The sequence below is a fragment of the Xiphophorus couchianus genome, chromosome 15 (assembly GCF_001444195.1).
Source record: "Xiphophorus couchianus chromosome 15, X_couchianus-1.0, whole genome shotgun sequence".
Taxonomy (NCBI): domain Eukaryota; kingdom Metazoa; phylum Chordata; class Actinopteri; order Cyprinodontiformes; family Poeciliidae; genus Xiphophorus; species Xiphophorus couchianus.
This window is the reverse complement of record NC_040242.1, coordinates 21,914,995-21,935,553: the sequence shown is the minus strand read 5'-3', so window position 1 is coordinate 21,935,553 and position 20,559 is coordinate 21,914,995. Positions and strand designations below refer to the sequence as shown.

The 20,559-nt window shown below is 41.0% G+C and overlaps 1 protein-coding gene across 2 annotated transcripts in view; it reads left to right on the top strand.

The window, feature by feature from the left end:
• Positions 1 to 18,969, top strand: part of tab2 (TGF-beta activated kinase 1 (MAP3K7) binding protein 2) — a 50,629-nt gene extending 31,660 nt beyond the window's left edge. The window contains exons 2-7 of one of the 2 annotated variants that reach the window (XM_028039390.1): positions 6,197 to 6,389; positions 7,870 to 9,499; positions 12,948 to 13,108; positions 13,755 to 13,848; positions 14,318 to 14,413; positions 16,925 to 18,969. In XM_028039390.1, coding sequence (XP_027895191.1) covers positions 6,288 to 6,389; positions 7,870 to 9,499; positions 12,948 to 13,108; positions 13,755 to 13,848; positions 14,318 to 14,413; positions 16,925 to 17,064 — 2,223 coding nt within the window. In that variant the 5' untranslated portion in view covers positions 6,197 to 6,287 and the 3' untranslated portion in view covers positions 17,065 to 18,969. The remainder of the gene's footprint in view (positions 1 to 6,196; positions 6,390 to 7,869; positions 9,500 to 12,947; positions 13,109 to 13,754; positions 13,849 to 14,317; positions 14,414 to 16,924) is intronic. The other variant, XM_028039391.1, reaches the window with a different exon arrangement.
• Positions 18,970 to 20,559: the final 1,590 nt, after the last annotated feature.

Genomic DNA, 20,559 nt, shown 5'->3' with positions numbered 1-20,559 from the left:
CTTTCCAAAGGTTTGTGTTCCCTACCTATTAAAGATTCAATTTCTCTGGTCGTCTTCAGAAGTGTTTACTCGGGAGTGAATGAGTTCATTGATGGTGGATGGCAGGCGTTGTGAGTGGAGCTGTGGGTCAGCGCCTTGGCTCTGGGAATAAAACCTGAGCAAAAGGAAGCTTTGTCTCTTATCAGAGCTGGCTGTGCAGCGCCTCCTCAGGCCCTGCTCCACCGCAGCCCTCAGGGACAGCAGGGCCTAATCTGCCAGCTTCAGTTGGCTCCTGCATTTCAGCACCAGGCAAGCCTATAATTACTTACAGTGAAGAGGTGTGTGTGTATGAAAGAGTTTTTTTGAGGTTGGGAAACCTCAAATAAACCAATTTATCCACATTTCTGACCTGTAATTGGGTCAGTTGTCAACGAGTAAATCTTTCCCACTGCTCTGCAGGTTGGACAGTTTAAAGTTGAAAGATTTGCTGTTGAAACAAAGGGTCACCCTTAACATGTTGACTTGTGTTTTCTGAAAGAATATGTTGGTTTCCATCTTGGACTTTGTTTCTGACAAATCCGAAATAAATCTTGTTTGATCTTGGAGTGGTCGACTTTGTCCCCATTTTCATTTGCTATTTAAGATATATGGGGGCTTCACAGCCAGTCAGGACTCCTTTGAAAAATAGGTTTCTGATCTCGGTGGGACTTTTTCTGATTTCAATAAAAATGAAGAATAAAAAAATATAAACTAGAGATGCACTCAGGATTTACGGATCTTCCTGTTCTCTGCTTTTTGTAAAGTTGTGACCTGCAAATACTAAGGCTACATTCACACAGCAGGTGATGATGCTCAATTCCATTTTTTTTACTTATTATTTTTCCGTAGTTGTACAACCCCAATTAGATGGTGAACAGTTTACGAACCCAAAGCGACAAAAGAAGAACGTAGACATCTGATGGAAAGTTTGGATGGAGCCGTTTAGTGACCAATTTTAACATTTATTCAGCAATGACAATTGACAGTATCCTCACAAAATCATAACACAAAGGACGTTAATGAAAAGAAAGTACAAGTAATTACGGCCTTTTTGTAGAGCCTGGACTGCAGCTTCTGTAGAGAAGCCTGTTTGGATGTGGAGTGGTAGCTAAGAGTGGTGGGATTGTGATGTGATGCGCTTCAGTAATACAGACTTCTTTCATAAGTTCATAATTAGACATTTTCAACCAACCATGGCTTACGTCTGGATTCACCATGTCTGGCATCTTCTGGTGCAGGATTATGATGCATGTCTCGCATCAATCACATAAACGTTAAATAAAATGCGTCCTGACCGTTCAGACTGCAGACACTTAGTATACGTACCTGAATTATTTCTACATATGGAAGTGGCATAGAGGGGTGAAAAAATCGGAATTGGATCATTCAGATTGTCTGATATGGGTCGCAATCATATGCTGTGTGAACGAAGCCTAATTTATTTTGCTGAATTTAATAATCCACTAAAAATGTGAGAACAGCATTCAAATCACACAAGATGTTTTGAACCACTGCTTTATCATCATTTCAAAACCAAATGACAGAACTGTGGAGTTTGAAGCATCTTACATTTGAGATCGGCATAGCTAGCATTAGCAACAATAAACATCAGTCTCCATGTATTTCCGACAGAATCTAAATCCCAGATTGTCAACATGTCCCATAATTCTTGGAGGTTGAACATTCAAAAGGAAACAACAGAGCAACTTTGCTGTGACATGTTCCTGTTATGTGCTAGAGACAAACTCTCTTAAAAGAACATCCTTAATGAATGAATGGTCTAAAAATCCTTCAATTCTGGCCAATATCTCTACAATGATTGTCCAAATGGTGATGTTAGCAGCACCGCTGTTATGCTAACGTATCAGCTGCTCTCTTTGAATGAGTGAGTATAATCTTGTATTAGCCTGGTTCCTATGTAGCCTGATAAAACGAGTTATGCCTGAGTCACACGGCAAGATTTTCCAAAACCTGTGAGACTACACACCTGAAGATAAACAGTCTTGGGTACAACAGGTTTGATCTTACAGTGGGTGGTGTTGAGATACACAGCAGGAGCAACACACCACACACAGATTTCATTCAAACATTCAGATGTTTGAATGCTTTCGATAGAATTGGTGAGATTTCCCTAACAGTTCAGAGTAAACAATCATGGCCGACTGGGAAGAAGCTTTGGTGATATTTCGTGGACTATATTTAAGAGAAAAAAACCAAAACAATTTAAAGCGATGTTTCCGACATCCTCCTTTCTGGTGCGCCATGACAGTCGTTCATTCTTGTGTTTTTTAGATTCCTCTCAGCGTTTCTCTCACTTCTCTTTCTGATTGGCTAAATGTCACATTCAACAGGCTGCGCTCCCGTTTCTCCTCGAGGAACATCCATTACTCTGATATCGGGGACAAGATAATCTAACATGAATATTCCTTATTTTAGATGGGAGCGGACTTTTAACACACGACACACAGCAGGAAGATCTCATGCGATTAACTTAAGAGCCTTCCTGACAATCGGGGCGTCATTAAGATTGTCGGAAGGGGGAAGAATTGGCATAAAAGTCTTGCTGTGTGAACTAGGCGTAACGTGCCTGTAATGACAGAACGCTTGTAAATAACAGCATGACACATGTATTTTTTGTTTTTTGTTTTTTTCCAAAAGGAGCTTGTTCCTATTTAAATTCAGTGTGAAACTTTTAACTCAGAGCACTTGATAATTATTATTATTGTTATTGTTATTATTGCAGAATTTATTTCACTTTGAGTCGTCTGGAAATTCATTCAGAAGTAACAAGCCGGAGAAACTCTCATAAACAGTGTAATCCCTGTGGAGGGCATGGCTTTATGGCCCACTTAGTTAGGTACAGGCTCTGGGTATGAGTGTGTGTTTTCTTTTCCGTCTCGCTGAATGAAACATGCAGCTCCTGTTGTTTTTTCCTAGCTGAAACATGAATGTGGGCCCAGCCTCAGCTCCTTCAGCCGTCTCCTTCCTGCTCTTCTTCTTTGACAGCAGCTGAGCTGTGGCTCCTCCCACTATCAGCTCGATCAGTCGGATATTTTTCAGAGCCGATTCACAACTTTTCAGTTGTGACACTTCCTCGCAGATAACAGATGCTTAGATGAAAACTGGAAGCGGGTGTGATTGGAGGCACACTTCTGACTTTCCTTTCAGTTCAATCTTCAGCTTTAATATCCTCCTGGATTTTCTCTCAGTAAAATTCCTAGACGTTCCGCAGCTGAAGCCTGTGCTGGAGTGTCTTTGTGGTTTTTCTCTCTTCATGTAGCGCCAATCAGAATACAACGGAAACAGGAAGAGCTTCGTGTGTCACAATGTTTTGATTGGCATGTTTGAACCTCCCACAGGAGGCTGTTTTGAAAGCTTGCGGTTAGGAGAAAAAGTGTGACAAGACAGAAAACATGGCCATCATGCACTTGAAGTGCTTGAAGACAGCTCTGCTCCATATCAGGCTTCTGTGGTTCTCATCGGTTAACCCTGTGGGGTTGAAGAAGTGAATTTAATTCTGCGTCATGCAGCCAGATCATCCCCCTCCCCGAGTTGGGATTTTCTAATAGGATCTGTGAAGAAATTGAGGCATAACTGGTGCAGCGCTGCGAAACTGTACAGTCTTAAAAAGTTGTGGTTGTTTGGGCTGGCTTTCAGATATGCGTACAGTTTATTTCCTGAGAGCAGCAAAGCTCACTCTGCTCTGTTTCCATGAAGGTTCCATTGCTGAACTTCGGTTTTCACCAACTCTTCTTTAACTTTGAAGCTTTAGATTTTAAATATTTGAAATGAAGACAAAAAGTTTGGAGCTGGATTTTATATCTGCAACTAATATGACCAGAACTGATTATGAACATTAGTCTCAATGTGGTCTTCTAGATAATTTAGACCATTACCTTCACTTGGAGACTTCTAAAAGGATTTCCTAAGCTAGCATGTTCCATCAAACAAATGGAGAGTTTGAAAGCTTAAAATGATCAAACTAGAAACGTTGTAGCAATGCCCTGCCTTCGTGTAATCTGCACAAGTCAGCTCTGGGTCAAGTTGCTCCATTACCAATGTAAGAAGGTTGTAAGGTACAAGTTGATACTGAAAATAACTTTGTGGAAGTTGTGGCTATGGGAAGAAGATTTAAAGAAGAATGACATGGCAGCACTTAAGTATAGTGATGCACCGATTTGATATTAATATCTGGAGCAGTCCAGATATTGAAAAAAATTCAGACATCGGTGACAATGTGCCCAATCCATACGGATAGATCTATTTTGTCTAATTCTATGCTTTGTGCTCTGAGCTTTATCATTTATTTTAAATTATATTTAGAATTCCTAATTCCACTTTCGGAACCATTTGAAAGGTTTGTTGCAGTTTATTTTTACATGTTTGACCAAGGTAGTTAACCTATTGTTTTAGTCGGTTTCGTTATTATTTATTTTCCATTAACTTTGGAAAATAAGTTACACAGCCAGTGTAATTTGTTACACTAAGTGGTTCCCAAAGTGTGAGGCATGCCCCCTATGGGGGCGCAGTGCCATTGCAGGGGGGCGCTACATGCATGAATGAAAAAAAAAAAACAAACGGCTACACGAAAGTGTTTCACTGTCAAGATGGTTTGTAGTTTGTTTTGTTGCAACCTGAAGTGTGAAATAAACTTCAGTGGAGTTTGAAGACAAAATATGTGTATAGGTTTATGTCTGGTTGAACGATGTGTGTGCCCAGTTGATTTTTATTTTTTTATTTTTATTTTTTTTTGGGGGGGGGATTTTATTGTAATCCATATGGGGGCCCAGAAGAAAATCTTTGGGAACCACTGCACTAACTGAACAAATTATGGTTGTTTTTAGGTGTTTGACCAAGCTGGTGAAGTCTTTGGTGTATTTAAGTGTGCTGTACTGGTGCAAAGTTATCAAAATAAAATTGTAATTCAGTATATTTATGTCTGTTTAAAAAAAAATAAATAAACGTTTTAAGTCGGCTTACTTGTTTTTCTGTATCAGCCGATACTAAACCTCAGATATCGGAATTGGAAATGAGAAAAGTGGATCGGTGCATCCCTAATTAGAAATTGTATTTTTACTGATTGTTTTTTTTTCCAATCTAATTTTTTTAACATTTATTTTTTTCCTCACCAGTCACAGTTTAGAGCAGGTCGAGGTGAAAATGGCCCAGTCTCGTTCTCCACAACAATCTCCTGGTGCATCACTAAACAATTGTTTCCTTTGTGTCTCTGAAAATCTTTTCTAGTTATTGCTTCTGAATTTAAGCCTAGAAAAAGTATCAGTATAGTGATGTATTGCTGCTGGTCCAATTCCTCCCCAGAGATTAAGTGATTGAAATATGATTTAAATAATACTTATTTGGCGTGCATGCTGTTTGTTTTAACACATCTGTGGCAGACTGACATGAGCTGGCTGAATCAGCAGCTTCTTTCTCTTTGCCTCTGGTCAGGCGGCATTGCTCTCTGAGCCGCTGGTGACCAGCAGCACACGGATCGGTTCACCACTGAGCTTCCTCTGGAGACAGGAGGCTTTAGTGTCACACATTTCACCCTTTCCCTGCCTGCACAGCCACAGCAGCATGAGGTCCTCCTCATTCCTGGTTTTCTGCTGAGTTTGCTCCTTTTCCGACTCGCTCCTAAATCGTGCGCTGCCTGCTTCAGATTTTCCTGCCCTGACCTTGATGGAAACCAATTGTTTTGCAGAGCAGCTTTATTGTTGAACTTGAAATCAAAAAAATATGTCCGTACCAGACTACCGTTCGTCCTCTTAGTTTCTTTAATAAGTAAATGATGATGTTAAGAGGAGTTGGAGTGGCTGGTTTCCTGTACAGTCAGTCAGAGGTGGTTTCCTCCCTCTGCTTCTCCTTTATTAAGGAGCTTTGTGGGGAGGAGGCCCTCTGACATGAATGCAGCCTCTTCTCATCAAGCCTCTCTGAAATCTGCTCTTATAAACTCCAAGACTTAATAAAATGGATGGCCTCTTGGACAGGCTCATGGAAAAACTCTTCAGCAGTTTGTTCATGCAAAGGTTTCTTTAAGTAGACCTGTAAACACGCTGCGCCCATAATATATATATATATATATATATATGTTTTTTATTATTATTTATTTTATTTTCCGCGTTTTAATATGGCTTATTTACCATTTGGTTCTTTTTCTTTTCTTCTCTCCGTCTTGTAGTTGAGATGTTCAGGATGAGGGTGGGATTGTGCCACAGCTGATGCTCCAGTCTGCTGACCTGAACAAGCGGTCCTGACCTGGCAACATACGAATGGCCCAGGGAAACCAGCAGATTGACATTCAGGTTTTGCACGACCTGCGCCAGAAGTTCCCTGAAGTCCCTGAAGGTGTTGTCTCTCAGTGTGTTTTGGAGGTAAAGAGGCTTGAAATTACGCATAATTTAAAAAATAGAATAAAACACAAAGGAAGTTAATGAAGTTACAAAATATATTGAAGTTAATAATGTAAAATTAAACAAATACTAATGAAACATATTGAATTTTATTAACTTAGTTATTTATTGGACGGTAAAAACTGATGTTTGATTGGAGAGTTGTTTAGAAAAAATAACAGTATCCAAATATTAGACTGTCATAGTTATCTTGTCATATGGTTCAAAATGATCAAGTTGATCATTTTAAGACAAGGAAAGTTTCTTTTTTTAAATTATTTATTTATTTTTGTTAAAAGATTCTGAAAAAGCAAGAAATATATTTGATGAGACAGATTCTCCCCGTTGTGCCTAAGATGTTTCATTTAGACCTAATTTGTCTGAGAATTTCACCCAATTTAAAAAAAACAAAAAACATCTCATATCTGTATCAACCACTTCTACCATTTGTGAGTTATGGTTGTAGGCCACACATAACCATTCTGAGGGCCAAAAATGGCCCCTTGGCCATACGTTTTACACCTCTGCCTTTTACTGATGTTCCTGTCTGCTCGTTTTTGTGTCTGCATGCCTGTTGGCTCATATTGATGCCATTAGAGCCAACAGGCCGGAGAGCACAATATATCAAGGGACACAGATTATGCTGAATTATTTTTCAGTCATTATGGATTCCAGTTAATCAAGTGGTGTGTTTCATGTCGGTTGTAAATTACATCACTAAACCATACATATCTTTACCTCTGAATGTCACGTAGAGGGAAGGCAGGATGGACTCCAGGGGGGACATGGACAGGCCAAAGCTAAAGATATAATTATGTTTTTTTTAGATTTCATATCAGGATTGATCTCCACTTGGTGCCTAGTGTTTTGTTTAGTTTGGATTTAGAATAAAGCTGCACAATATCCCACCGATACTTGTAATTGCAATACTACTGCTTAGAGTTGTGAAAAAATGAACTTATATTTTAATGACTATTTCTTTTTGCATTATGACATTATGTCCCCACTCTGACTGCTAGAGTTCTACATAATGAACTCTAGCATCTGTAGCTAAAAACATCCATCAGAGTCACAGTGGCTGTTTGACTTGACAAACTGACCTGACATATAATCTTTATACAGAGTCAATACATGACGCCTGGAATATAACAGCATGCCAGTTATTTAGAGGTGCGCTGATATCAATGTTGCTGTTATTACCAATATTCACTTATATTATGTATATTTCTCCACACTTTTGACACCATGAAAACAACAACCACCCTGATGACTTTCTCTCTGGTTCAGTTAAACTCCCCACAATCCTTTGCTGCATTACTATCATTGTCACATGACCAAACACCACATGACCAACCTCCTCTCGTCCCCCAGAAACAAACTATGAGATGGAAATAAATATCTTCAGTTACAATCGGCCAATTATTTAACATCTTATTTCTCACTTCTTCTCTCCTTCCTACAGTGCAACAACAATCTGGACGCCTGTTGTAAATACTTGTCCCAGGTCAGTCCAGGCTACCTTTACAGTGACTCCGGCAGCCCCAGCTTCTCTGAGGACCCCAACTTGAAGCACATGACCCAGCTGAACCTGGGCCTGCAGTCTCAGAATGTGCATGTGGCCCCAGACCGGGACGGCCTGAGAATGAATGGCAGCCGGACCCTGGCCCACAGCATGAGCGACGGGCCCCTCCAGACAGGCCAGGCCCCCAGCAGTGACTTTTTCCAGCACGAGCCGCAGTCCGCCCCGGTGCAGGTCCCCTCCACCCTCAACGTCTTCAGCGTGATGGAGCCCACTCGTAAGGCGCAGCCCCCGCAGAACCTGGGGCTCTACACACTGGGAGCCAAAGGGCCGAGCGTGGGGCCGCACCAGGCCCCCCGTTTCAACCCCATCACGGTGACGCTCGCCCCAAACCTTCAAACGGGCCGCAACACCCCCGCCTCTTTGCACATACACAGCGTGCCCCAGCAGGGCCTGGGCAGCCCTCAGGGCAACTCCATCTTCATCCGGCCGTACGTCAGCCAGTCCGGCTCGGGCCGGCAGAGCCAGCAGCCGGGTGGCCGTGCCCAGTACAGCCCCACTTCCCAGCCTCAGCAGCAGATCTTCCAGATCCACCCATCACCCTCCCCCAGCCCGCGCCCCGCCCCCCAGCACGCCTCTTCACACGCCTCAAGGACCTCTCACGTCTACATGCCCATCAGTTCCCCCACCAACCCTCAGGCACCTGCCATTCCCTGCAGCAGCGGCGTGGTGGCATCCTCCAGCATGTCGTCCTGCCCCCCGTCCTCCTCCTCCTCCGCCCTGCCCTCCTCCCTGTCTGCCGTCAGCCAGTACAACATCCAGAACATCTCCACCGGCCCCCGGAAGAACCAGATTGAGATCAAACTTGAATCTCCTCAGCGGAGCAGCTCCGCCACAGCGGTGCTGCGGGCGAGCGGCGGGCCCTGGTCCTCTTCCTCTTCCTCCTCTGGCTGCCCGTCCTCTTCCTCCTCTTCTACCGTCTCCAGCACCCCTCAGTCCATCGGAGGGCCTGGCTCCAGCCGCAACCAGCCCACTGTTTACTTCTCAGCCAGCCCACCCACTGCTGCTAGTGCCCTCTCTGAGGAGGCCATGGTGGCCCCGCTGGGGTCGCGCTCCCAGCCCAAGTTTTACATTTCTGCCAGCGACGACAGCGGCAGCAGAAACCCTCCTACAGTCTACATCTCAGCTAACCCTCAGATCCAGGGGCCCTCGGTGGCCAGGACCATGGGGGGCCAAGTGAGCATGGGCCCCGCCTACATTCACCACCATCCGCCTAAGAGTCGGCCCTCTGTGGGAGGCGGAGGCACAGCGTCTTCGCCTCGCGTGGTAGTGACTCAGCCCAACACCAAATATACCTTTAAAATCACTGTGTCTCCTAACAAACCTCCAGCCGTGTCCCCTGGGGTCGTGTCCCCGACCTTTGAGCCCAACAACCTCCTCAGCCTGCCGTCGGACCACCACTTTGTGGAGCCGGAGCCCCTGCATCTGTCTGACCCGCTGTCGCTGCACAGAGAGCGGCCAAGCGAGCCGCGCAGACTCAGCATGGGTTCTGATGACGCAGCGTACACACAAGGTGAGCAACGCTCCGGCGCTGAGGTGGCTTTGAGTCTCACTGCAGAAAAATGTTTGTACCCTGGCTCAGTTCCTGGCTGAATAACTCTCATAAGTGTTCAAAATAAAATGTTAGAACTGAGGAGCAAATTTTTCCTTCAATGTTTGAGCTGCTTCCTTTCCAGGGTTTTTTTTTGGTTGTGCCTGGTACACATGGCAAGATTTTAAAGGGGTAATATTATTTAAAAAAAATTTTTTTACCTTTACATCATGATGTAATGTAATTCCCTCATCAAAAACATACCTTTTTTGCATGTTTGAGAAATCTTACAGTCTCCCATGGCAACCAATCAGCTTCGCAAAAACACATGGGTGAACTTAGCTCCACCTTTGAGGGGCAGCTCCTCCACAGAGCTGCCGTTTGCAAGCTTTTGCCTCACAGAACACCCCACCGCCTCGACTCTTCCACTCAGCTCCTTCAGACTAGCCAGCAGCAATTAGCAAACACCTGGTGAAACCGCTGAGCTCATAATAGGAGCTACTTCTCAGTGCAACACTGGTAAAAACGCTAATAGAGGAACCACCTTGTGATGACTTCCTGAAGGTGAAGTTTCAGAAAGAGCAGGAGTTTTTAAAGACACAGAGGTCCAATTTCAAGGCCTAACATTATGAAGTTAAATTTCTTTTAAGACCTATTTGATATATTTGCAGTTTTTATAACAATTGAGGATAACACAGTTCCTTAATTGTGCCACAGAATGCCATTATATTCCTGGAAAATACTTAACAACCAACTTCCCCCACAATTGTTTTTTTTATTTTCAACATTAAATCATCTCTGAAGGAGATGATGCAGCTCAGCTGCACCAGCAGAGATAACAGCTGGCTCCTCCCATACAGTTTAATAGAATACTATGTATGTTTTATTTAAGTGTGCACTAATTTAAACATCCAGAATAAAACAAGTGTAAAACATGACCACCAGCAACAGCAGGCCACTGTCTGTATTGGTTTACCAACCTTTTTTGAGAACTACCCTAACAGCTAGCTATGGTACTGTTGGTTTAAATGGTCTTTTACTGTTGAGGCTGAAAGTTGTTTTTTTGTCTAAAAGTTTTGAATTATAATTCCATTGCTTCTACTTTTTTTTTATGCTCTCTTAAGTGCTTTCCAACTCCCCTTAAACGCTTGCCCCGAAGCTTAAGTTGCTAAAAAGTATATAGTGTATAATCAGAAAAGTTTCTTATGAAAACATAGACTTTAAAAGTATTTCTTGAGTGGTACAGTGTATACTTGCTGTCAGTACTGTGGTGGAGACATGTTCTTCATGACCTTTTCCACATGGTAGATGAAAGCCAAGGTGGCTCTCTAAGTAAGGCCTGGTGTGATGACTGCAGTGTGAGTCCTCCACAGTAAACGCTCTGTTTGCCCCCGTCAGCCCCTAACTACAGATCCTGGAGTGAGTCAAACATGTGGCAGCACACTGCTCTTTCCTTTTTTGGACTTTTGACTGTATCATATGTGAGTCACTGGCTTTGGCTTTTGCTCTATGGCGACTACCACACTTAACACTTCATGTGCGTTTGTATCAAGACACGGAATATCGATTGGCGGCGTTACGCCTGGCTGAGTCCCATTTAAAGCCACCTGATACGGACACACCTGTTGCCACATAACGGTTAATTAAACACTAATGTTTTTACCACCAGTCACTAAGATTATATCGCTCTTTGTTTGGCAGCAGAATATCATCTTTGGTGTTGCGCAACGCTTTTTCCTGATATGCAAGTGAAAACCTGTTTGAAATGTAGCCTCCCTGTTAAACTGGTTCAGTTTGGAAAAACAGATTGTTCCGATTGCCTTTTCTGCTTTTTCTTTGGACATCTTTTGGAGAGTTTGTTTTATGGGGGAAGAGAGGAAGAGAGGTTTCCAAATCTATTTTCTGAACATATCTTGACATTAAATGTACAGATAGAGTTGGAAATTGCTAGAATTTGATTAAATTGTTAGGATAAAGATTCTTTCGGGTAATATTGTAACAGCCCACCGCCACAAACTCCTAAAATCACCATAGCAACAATTCAAATCTAAAGCTGGATCAGATTTTTAACAAGTTGTTAAAATGTCTGAAGTAGCCATTTCCAAAGGAAGGCATTTCTCAGGAGGCACAGCTGATTCTCAGGATTAACAAACTGAAGCACAACACGATTGGACAAGAATGTTTATAGGGTTTTCTCAAGGACCACACCTGATTGGACAAAATTATTGCCGTCATTTGACTTTTTCTCTTTAATATGTCTAGCTTACTTCTCTGGCATCTGACTTTAATTTATTTATTTATTTTCACAACCTATATGTTGTAACCGAGGGTATCAGAAGAATAGCCTGTCTGACATTAGCGACATATCCAAACCTGCTTCTCCTCAAAACAAAAATAATTTTGCTTACTGAAATAATGTGAAACTGACATCAGTGGTTACAACAAATAATGAAGTAAAACATAATATTAAACTGTCCCAAAGATGAAGGGTCCTTGTTCTATAGCTTGTCCAACCTTTTGAAGTGGTCACCGATTTCTGTCAGTTTTTGTAAGATTTCTGCTGCTAGAACTAGCCTATCAGTGTTTGCGCTGTAGAAATGACCACTTCACGTCTGCAAAGAACCCCTCCCACTTTTAACAGCTAAATTCTTTTTTACAGTAGGAGATAAAAGATCCTCCCTTAAATGTAGCATTCAAAATTAGCTTCATCTGAGACAACAACAAACTCCTGACCAGACTGGACTGTTGATGTTAACAATTAATGTCACCAATGTCAAAATACATTGTCAATGCTTTTTATACTTTCATTTGTTTTTGGGTTGTTTGTTTTGTTTTTTTAACAGAAGTTCCCACAGTTTCCTTCCTGCTGTTTGTAGTGAGTCACCTCCATGCAGACGTCTCTGTCCCTTTAATTCAGACAGTCATAAACACTGTTACCACTAGATTAAAGATCTTAACTTTGAGTCATTTTAAAGACCAAATTCACTCCAAGCCAAAAGTGTTATGGAGCTCTTAGTTTGACTGACTGCTCTGTACTGATGGTAAAATGCTTACTGATTCTAACTACTCAACACAACCCCACATTCACAACACTTTTCACACCTGGTTTCTCAACCATAGAGAGACTCTGTGGAATTGCTGTATCTATGAACAGATACAGCAATTCCTTTGAAAGTTGGGAGGTGTAGAAGAACCCTGAGTGGATCCTGATACAGCTGTGGTTTTTAGAACAATCACTGCAGAACTATTTAACTACAATAGTTCGTGTTCAAAGGCCAACAACTTCTTACCACAGAGTTCTTTTAACAAAACACTCTTAATGAGGTTTTATCCACATGTTTCTGTTTCGTGTCTTCATGTTGGAGAAAGCAGGACGCTTGCTGCAGCTGCTGCCTCTGATAAAACATGCTGTTTTTCTCTCTGCTTTCAGCTCTGTTGGTCCATCAGAAAGCTCGAATGGAGAGACTGTGGCACGAGTTGGAAATGAAGAAGAAGAAGCTGGAGAAGCTAAAAGAGGAAGTGAATGAAATGGAGAATGACCTGACCAGGAGAAGGCTGGAGAGATCCAACTCTGCCTCCCAAATTCCTTCTGTAAGATGACAGAGATGGTGTTTGCTACTTTGCTTTGGTTTGACCTCTTCATGTTTAGATTCTAGGTTACAAGTTTGAATAAAAGTGCCTCAGACATTTTCTCAGCTACGTAGAAAAGTGTGGGCTGACTCAAAATTTTCACACGATTTATCCATCCAACAGAACACTGGAGATGCATATTTATCACAAGTCACATCTCTGTCTTTACGTTTACCAATATTATCATGTGTTCCTGTTATGCAACCCTCCACCACACGCTGTTTAAACAGTAGAGATAAAATACTAGTTTACATTCCCAAGAAATTTCTCTGTCAGAACAGATGAAACCACGTAGGTCAACTTTTATATGGCATCTCTGTATCCATGGTGATAACAGCATCTGTTTAGGTCCATATAAAATAATACTGTATGCTCAGACTTGATAGGCCACACAATTTACATCAGGTAGGCTTCACAGTTCATGTGCAACACATATAAGCACAGGCATCATTTATCACTTTATTGATAGACTCTATCTTTAGATTAAGTTGATAAAATATTAGCTGAGTTTTTGGAGTTGTAGAAAGCTCTGGGTAGTTGGAGACTTTGCCCAGGACGTTGAGATATTGGTTTAGGTTTGAGATTCTTTCTCTGTTTGTTCCTTCAGATCGATGAAATGAAGAATCTGCGATGCAAAAACAGAACGCTGCAGATCGACATCGACTGTCTCAGCAAAGAAATTGATCTCCTTCAAACAAATGGTATGTATCCACTTCTGTCTCCTGCATAATACTCCGGATGTTCTGCTCAATGAATATAAATATAAATTTTTGTCTTTAAAGTGAGTTTTTGGCCTGTTTGTTGTTCATTAAACAGTAAGTTATTAGAGAAAGCAGTGCAGCAGCAGCCTGCTTGCGTTTTCTTTGCACTCAGCGCTGTTAGCTACCAGCTCTTCCTGAATTGCATCCTGCTGCTGCTGGGTAACGAGAGATTTACAGCCCCCTCCAATACTCCCCCCCAGCCCCCCAGGCTGAGCCGCCGCAGGGCCAGCAGTTTCCACACGGCAAGGAAGGATGTTGGGTCTTGCTCTCTCATAAATGTTTTATTGATGACGTCTGTTTGAACACAAAGAGCCTCCAATACAAAGCGAATCAAAACTGATTTTAAAGTTTTGATACGGCACTGATGCGCCAACGTTGTTGCTTCCATTCTGTTTCCATCTGTGTGCAGGACCACACTTAAATCCAAGTGTAATCCATAATTTTTATGACAACATTGGATTCCTTGGTCCTGTCCCACCCAAACCCAAAGGTACTTCATCTGTTGGTAAGGAGATTCCTGGATGCATTCTCTTCATTGCTGGCATCTTGTTGCAACTGCTTCTGTTTGCATGAACTCCCTTGTTTTTTCAGCAAAAGTCACATTTATGTGTGCTCATATATAGGCCTGTCATAATAACAAATTTTGCTGAACGAAAAATTGTCCCAGGAGTTATTGCGGTAAACTTCTACTCAAAAGAGTAATATTGCTCTTTTGAGACAAATTTCCTTGTAATAATGCAAGAACATGTTCTCAAAGATCAATAAACTTTCAATTCTAACGAACATTTAACACTGGAACTGGAAGACATTTTGAATTTACAAAACAAACCAAATGAATTATGAGGTCTCTGTGAACAAAATTGTCCATAAAAGGCTTGGTTGAGACTAAGGCCGCACTGATTGCTATTTTTTTTTTTTGGACGATCGCCATTTACCAGTGTTTAAAAAACGTGATCTACAGATTCCGATGTTGGTCAATACCAATTTGTTTGCCTGAAATGTTGCTAAATCTTGTAAGAAAGTGGCTGAGTTGGCAACAGTGGGGTGACTATTGTTAACTACAAAACATGCAGACATGACCTGGTGGACAGGTCAGTCAAACCTTTCTAAAGGCAGAGCAGAAGAAGAAAAACAGTTTCTGATTTTTAGATGTTGGCTGAGGTAGATTAGATCAGGGGATAAGGTCGGCTTCATATGCAAGGATCGGTCGATCACCAATCTCTCAAAATTAAGGAAATCGCCACCAATAAATCGGTGCACCCCTACTTGAGACCAAAGCATCAGACTGAAGACTTTTATCATCCAGTTTTTGATAGGAAGAGAGAAAAGAGAAAAACAATAAATCATGCAAATAGAAATTATTGAGCTCGTTTTAATTTATCATGCAATTAATTGCTTTACTGCTTATTGTGACAGGCCTACTAATATTTGTTTTTTCATCATTCATGTTTGCTTGTACAGTGCTTTGCTGAAGAATTTATACCCCTTATGTTTTGTTATTGGCATCTTATGTAATAGACTAACTAATAAGCTCAGGACTCTGAAATAGAATGAAAATTGTCCATAGTTTTCAGTATCATTTACAAATAAAAATCTGAGAGCTGTACTTTATTCAGACCCATGTATTTTAATACCCCCATTTTTTTAAATTTCATTTTATTTTTTACTTAGCCTTTATTTAAGGTTGAATGAAAAAGTTTGGTGCAACCATTTTCCTTAGGAAGTGCCATAATTAGAGAACAAAACATATAAAGACCAAGACGATGGCACACAAGAAGATTAAAGCAGCTGAGTTGGAACACAACCTTCTTCTGAACATGAAGACAGGACGGACTAACGGCAGACCTACTGAGGGCTGAACGCAGGCTTAACAAACCCTGAATAGAAGGCAGATACTCTGAGTAAACCTACTCAGCTGTGTGATAAGATTTTCAGTTTCAGAACTGAAAATTTAGAATAGAGTAACTCAATTATAAGTGAGAAGCCCTCATCAATGGATGGCAGATACTGCGATTCACCATGGCAACGGGAGGAAATGAGAAGCCTCAAAGTGCACATTTCTCACAGAAGGAATTAGAAATGCTAGTACCTGCATAAGGAGAATATCATAACATATTTTAGAACAAAAAGTAATTCTATTGCTGCTATAAAGTAGTGAGTTTTATCTTGGCAGAGACCAAGTCAATGTGTGAGTGTGATTTGACAGAGAACTCCAGTTATATTCTCGACACTTTTGTTTAATTTCCAACAAAAACGTGCAGGGTGTAATTTTACTGAGATAAATGGCGGTAACTTTTCAAAATATCTTAATCCAGAGACATCCAGTCGTGGTCCGATCTACGTATCTCTCCTGGTGGATAATTCTGCTGAAGATTAGTGTTCCACAGTCTACTAGGCTATTTCTGACATGTTCCTCTTGTCATGTCTGAGACAGACTCTGGATTTGTAGACAGAGTAAGCTGACTCAGGATAATGCCTATGTGGATTTCTGAAACCAAAAACTCAGGATATCCACCTTGAACTTACCCTGACTTTTCCACATATACGTCTTTCTGAAAACTGTTGACAGGACCACTGTTTGTATCAAACCCACCAAAACTGAACTTTTATAGAAGATAGGCAAAAAGAAAGCCAGAAGAAGTCTAGTTTGCAGTTTGCTACAGGGACACAGCAGACATGTAGCAGGAGGTTCTCTGGGAAAATCAGACCCCAACTGGACAAGGACTGCAACGATTAATCAAATTTCATGATTAATCGATTATTGAAATAAATATTAACTAATTTAGTAGTAGACTAATTATTAACTGGAGTACACCAACTTTAAAAAGGTAATTTGCTGAAAAACATTTAGAGTGGTAACTAAGCTAAAACGGTACAAAATATACATACATACAAAACAAAAGCTTAGTCTGTAAATATGTTCAACCCAAAAGTACTCAAGTGGCAGTTTGGCCCAAATGCACACTAGAATTTTCAGTGGTGTTGTTGACCTCCTTTCCTTTCCCTTTGCTCTCAGACCCAGGAAGTAAAATTGTGAAGCCAAGCACAGATCCAGAGGAGGATGAGGGCACCCATTGGAACTGCACAGCCTGCACCTTCCTCAACCATCCCGCCCTCAACCGCTGTGAACAGTGCGACTTCCCGCGGCACTTCTGAGCCAACGGGGCGCCGCGCCCTGCCTCCGCACACCCTGACGTCTCACAGGCTGCAGTAGACCAGACTTTTTGAGTTCTCCTTTTGCGGCGAAAGAGAAAAACGGACGGCGGGCTGCGGCGGTGAAAACCGCGCAGCCTTTTCTTCTCAGCTATTAATCGTCTTTCCTGTTCTCTGAGGTAGGTGTAAAGCTGTCCACCGAAGGCCTGACTGGACAGCGTATACAGCTCCTGTTGGTTCCCAACAGTGGGATGATACCTCGCCTTAGAGACCGGGACTGTGTCTCGTTGGGAAACGCTTCGCTGCTTCCACTCACAGTATTATGAGCGTGGCCCCGCAGTGACGGCACACACTCGCACAAACACTCCAGGTGCCGCTGTGCCTTTTCCTGATCGTAAATCTGAATTATTTCTTCCTCCGTGACGGCCTGACCTGGTGATGGAACTGAGCTCAGCCGCCGAAGGAAATCCACTTGTGGACTTGAACGTTGGTTTGCCGTTTCTAGAGGATGCCAAAGGGCAAACAGCCACTGTTGCTGCCATGTTTCCATGCTTATTAATGTCTGTCCAGCACCCCCGTTCTGTCTACGTAGTCACGACTCGATGAAAAACAAGTTGCATGCTTTATGTACAGTACATTGAAGCAGAAGCTCTCCTCGAGCTCCTTGCTGTACATAATTTGTAGAATGTGCTTTCAAACCTTTTTTCCTCACACTATGAATCACGTGTATTTCCTGTAATTATAGCTTTATAGACTTTATCAACTATTTTATTTCTGTTTTCCTTAAACAGACAAGCACCATGCTCCAAGTTTAAGCTTTCTACTTGATTTGTGTGGGAGCGGACATTTTGCAAAAGGAGACGAGCGGTGCCGGTAAAAACCCTCACAGTCATCACGAAGCTACATGTGTCGGTTGGTTCGTTCATCGCTTGTGTATTTGCTGAGTTTCCCGTGTACGATCTGTTGACGTAAGGCGACGGAGGAGGAGTTCTTTTTGTTGTTATTTTTGTTTTTGTTCTTCAGGACATATTAGAGACTTTCTGGGGTTGGGGTACAAGAGCTGGGTTAAAAAAAAAGAAAGAAAATGACAAACTGCCATCCTATCTGACAACTGGAATGTAGGATTGATGTTTGGGGATAAACTACACCTCAGTGCGAAGAGACTCATTTTGTAACACACCAGGATTGATTTAGAGGAGATCCTGGAAAAGCTCTGAAGTTCCCAAGCAGACATGAGTCTGAGTGGAGCTTCTGGTTTCAACCAACTGGTGTTGAATTAAAACGTCTTTCCTCTGTTTCAATGACCCCTCTGTGACCCTTGTGCCTTATAAACAGGTTAGAATTGTTACATAGACAGAACCCCCCCACACACACAAAAACACCCCCACACACAATGTAAGCACATGATTGTCCACTGTGTATTCCCTTATTTTTATTGGCTCATTTTATCCTCTTAACCTTTTTATCTAAGAGGGAGCGTCTAAAGTTTACTCAATGTGATTTAAGATATCGTAACCTTGAACTAGTTACTTTTGAGTTTTTCCTTATTTGTGAGCTGGTGCCTTGCATTAGTGCCTTATGAATTTATATTGACAATCTCCTCAGTTAAATTTCAAGTGCCATTTTTTTACACCAAATTCTTAGTATTATGTAATCCCATTTAAAAGTAGAAGATGAATTATTGTCTCTTTAGCACTTACATCTTTGTTCTTCCTTTTTCCAACTGAGAGAATACAGTTTTCAGCGTTACCTGCACCTTGGTGTGAAGAGGCAGTTCATTCATGTTTTATTAAATGGAAGAAAAAGTCATTTGGATATCTAAAGTTTTTTTTATTTTTATTTTAGCTGGGAAAACTGTCTTTGTAACAGATAAGTTATTTGTAAAAATAAAAAAAAATCTATTCTGAATGTTGTTGGCGTGCCTTCAGAATGCTCTTCCCACTAGATGGCAGTAGAGCTCAATTACTGTTCAGCAATTGAAGTCACTTTTTGACTGTGGTTCCAGCTAATGAAAACCAAAAGTTCTGTTTTTCAGGAAATTAGAAAATCATATAAGTTCAATTTGAAACATAAAAAGGAATTAATGGAATGAATTTAATTAACATTTGTATTTCAGTGTTTATTGACTGTTATAAAGTAGAAATAAGAATAACAGTATGATAAAGGAGTGGATAGAAGTATAAACTTGTTAGAACAAATCCCTACTCAGAAATGTCATTATTAAAATATCTTCTTGTTTCTAAGTATTGTAGCAGTGAGCCTTCATCCTCCTCTGGTTCTTTACTAAAATATGCTGTATTGATCGCCATGGGGAAATTACAGATATTCCAGCCAAAGTTTTCAATATTGGTGAACACAAATATAACCATAAGCAATTTAAAATGTATATTAAAATATATATTTTATCAGTGATTTAAGTAACTAAATTTGAAATAAATGTATAAAACACATAATAAAATAAGAGTGCACATGGAAATATATTTCCATATAAATAAAATATACAAAAAAATAAATACATGAGTCCAGAGAAAACTTAGATTAAGGACAGTCAAGTTGGGCATTGTATCATCTGAATGCCACATGAGGAATGAGTTCTGTAGTGCATTCAATGATGTGCTTATAATATTTCCATAGAGATATACTTACATAGAATGTAAAGATTTCATTTCTGTGGCTTTTTTTATTCTGAGTCCAAACCATGTTAAAGACCGTAGAGTTCGCAGGTATAATTACAAAGTTTGCAACAGGATGAAATTAGATTTTTATTTTTATTTTATTTTTCCTGATCTGGACAGACTGAGAAATAATAAACCAAAAACAAATACTGTACATTAATTTTCCCCAGATGGCATTTATCAAGCTGGGACATGGTGAGTTGGTGTACTGTACTTTGTGTCCTGTTGGCCTGCTGTTGTTGAAGAAGCCTGCTTTAATGGCAGCATCATTAAAGCAGGTAAAATGACATCAGCAGCTTCACAGTTTCGTTGTGCGTCTTTTTGTTCACAATGACATGAAAATTAATTCAGATTCATAAAACTTGTCAGCAGAAAGATGCAACATTTGGCTTCAATCAGCTTTTTCCCTTGGTGGAAGTGAAGACGATGTGGGCCACAGCAATTCTGTATAAATGTTTTTATGCAATATTCTGAGTATATCAATCACAATAATAATCAGAATTATATCAATTTATAGATGGCGTATCTGTATGAGATTTTCTGGAGTGAATTAATGAAACGTCATTCTGTATCACATTAAGAATTCCTGTTGTGTAATTCGGTGGGAAAGTCTTCACCGATCTCTGTACGTGCTGATGTGCCCTTGGGCAAGGCACTTTACCACATGTTGAGTGAGTTTACTGAGAAACCTGAAATCACAATAACAACTGGACAGCTTTGTTAGGCTTTCAATTTAAAGTCATTATGCAATGTTGTCTTATGGGTTTATTGGAACATTTAATCTTTTAAAGGGGCAGTATTATGTTTGCTGGCCACACAGTGC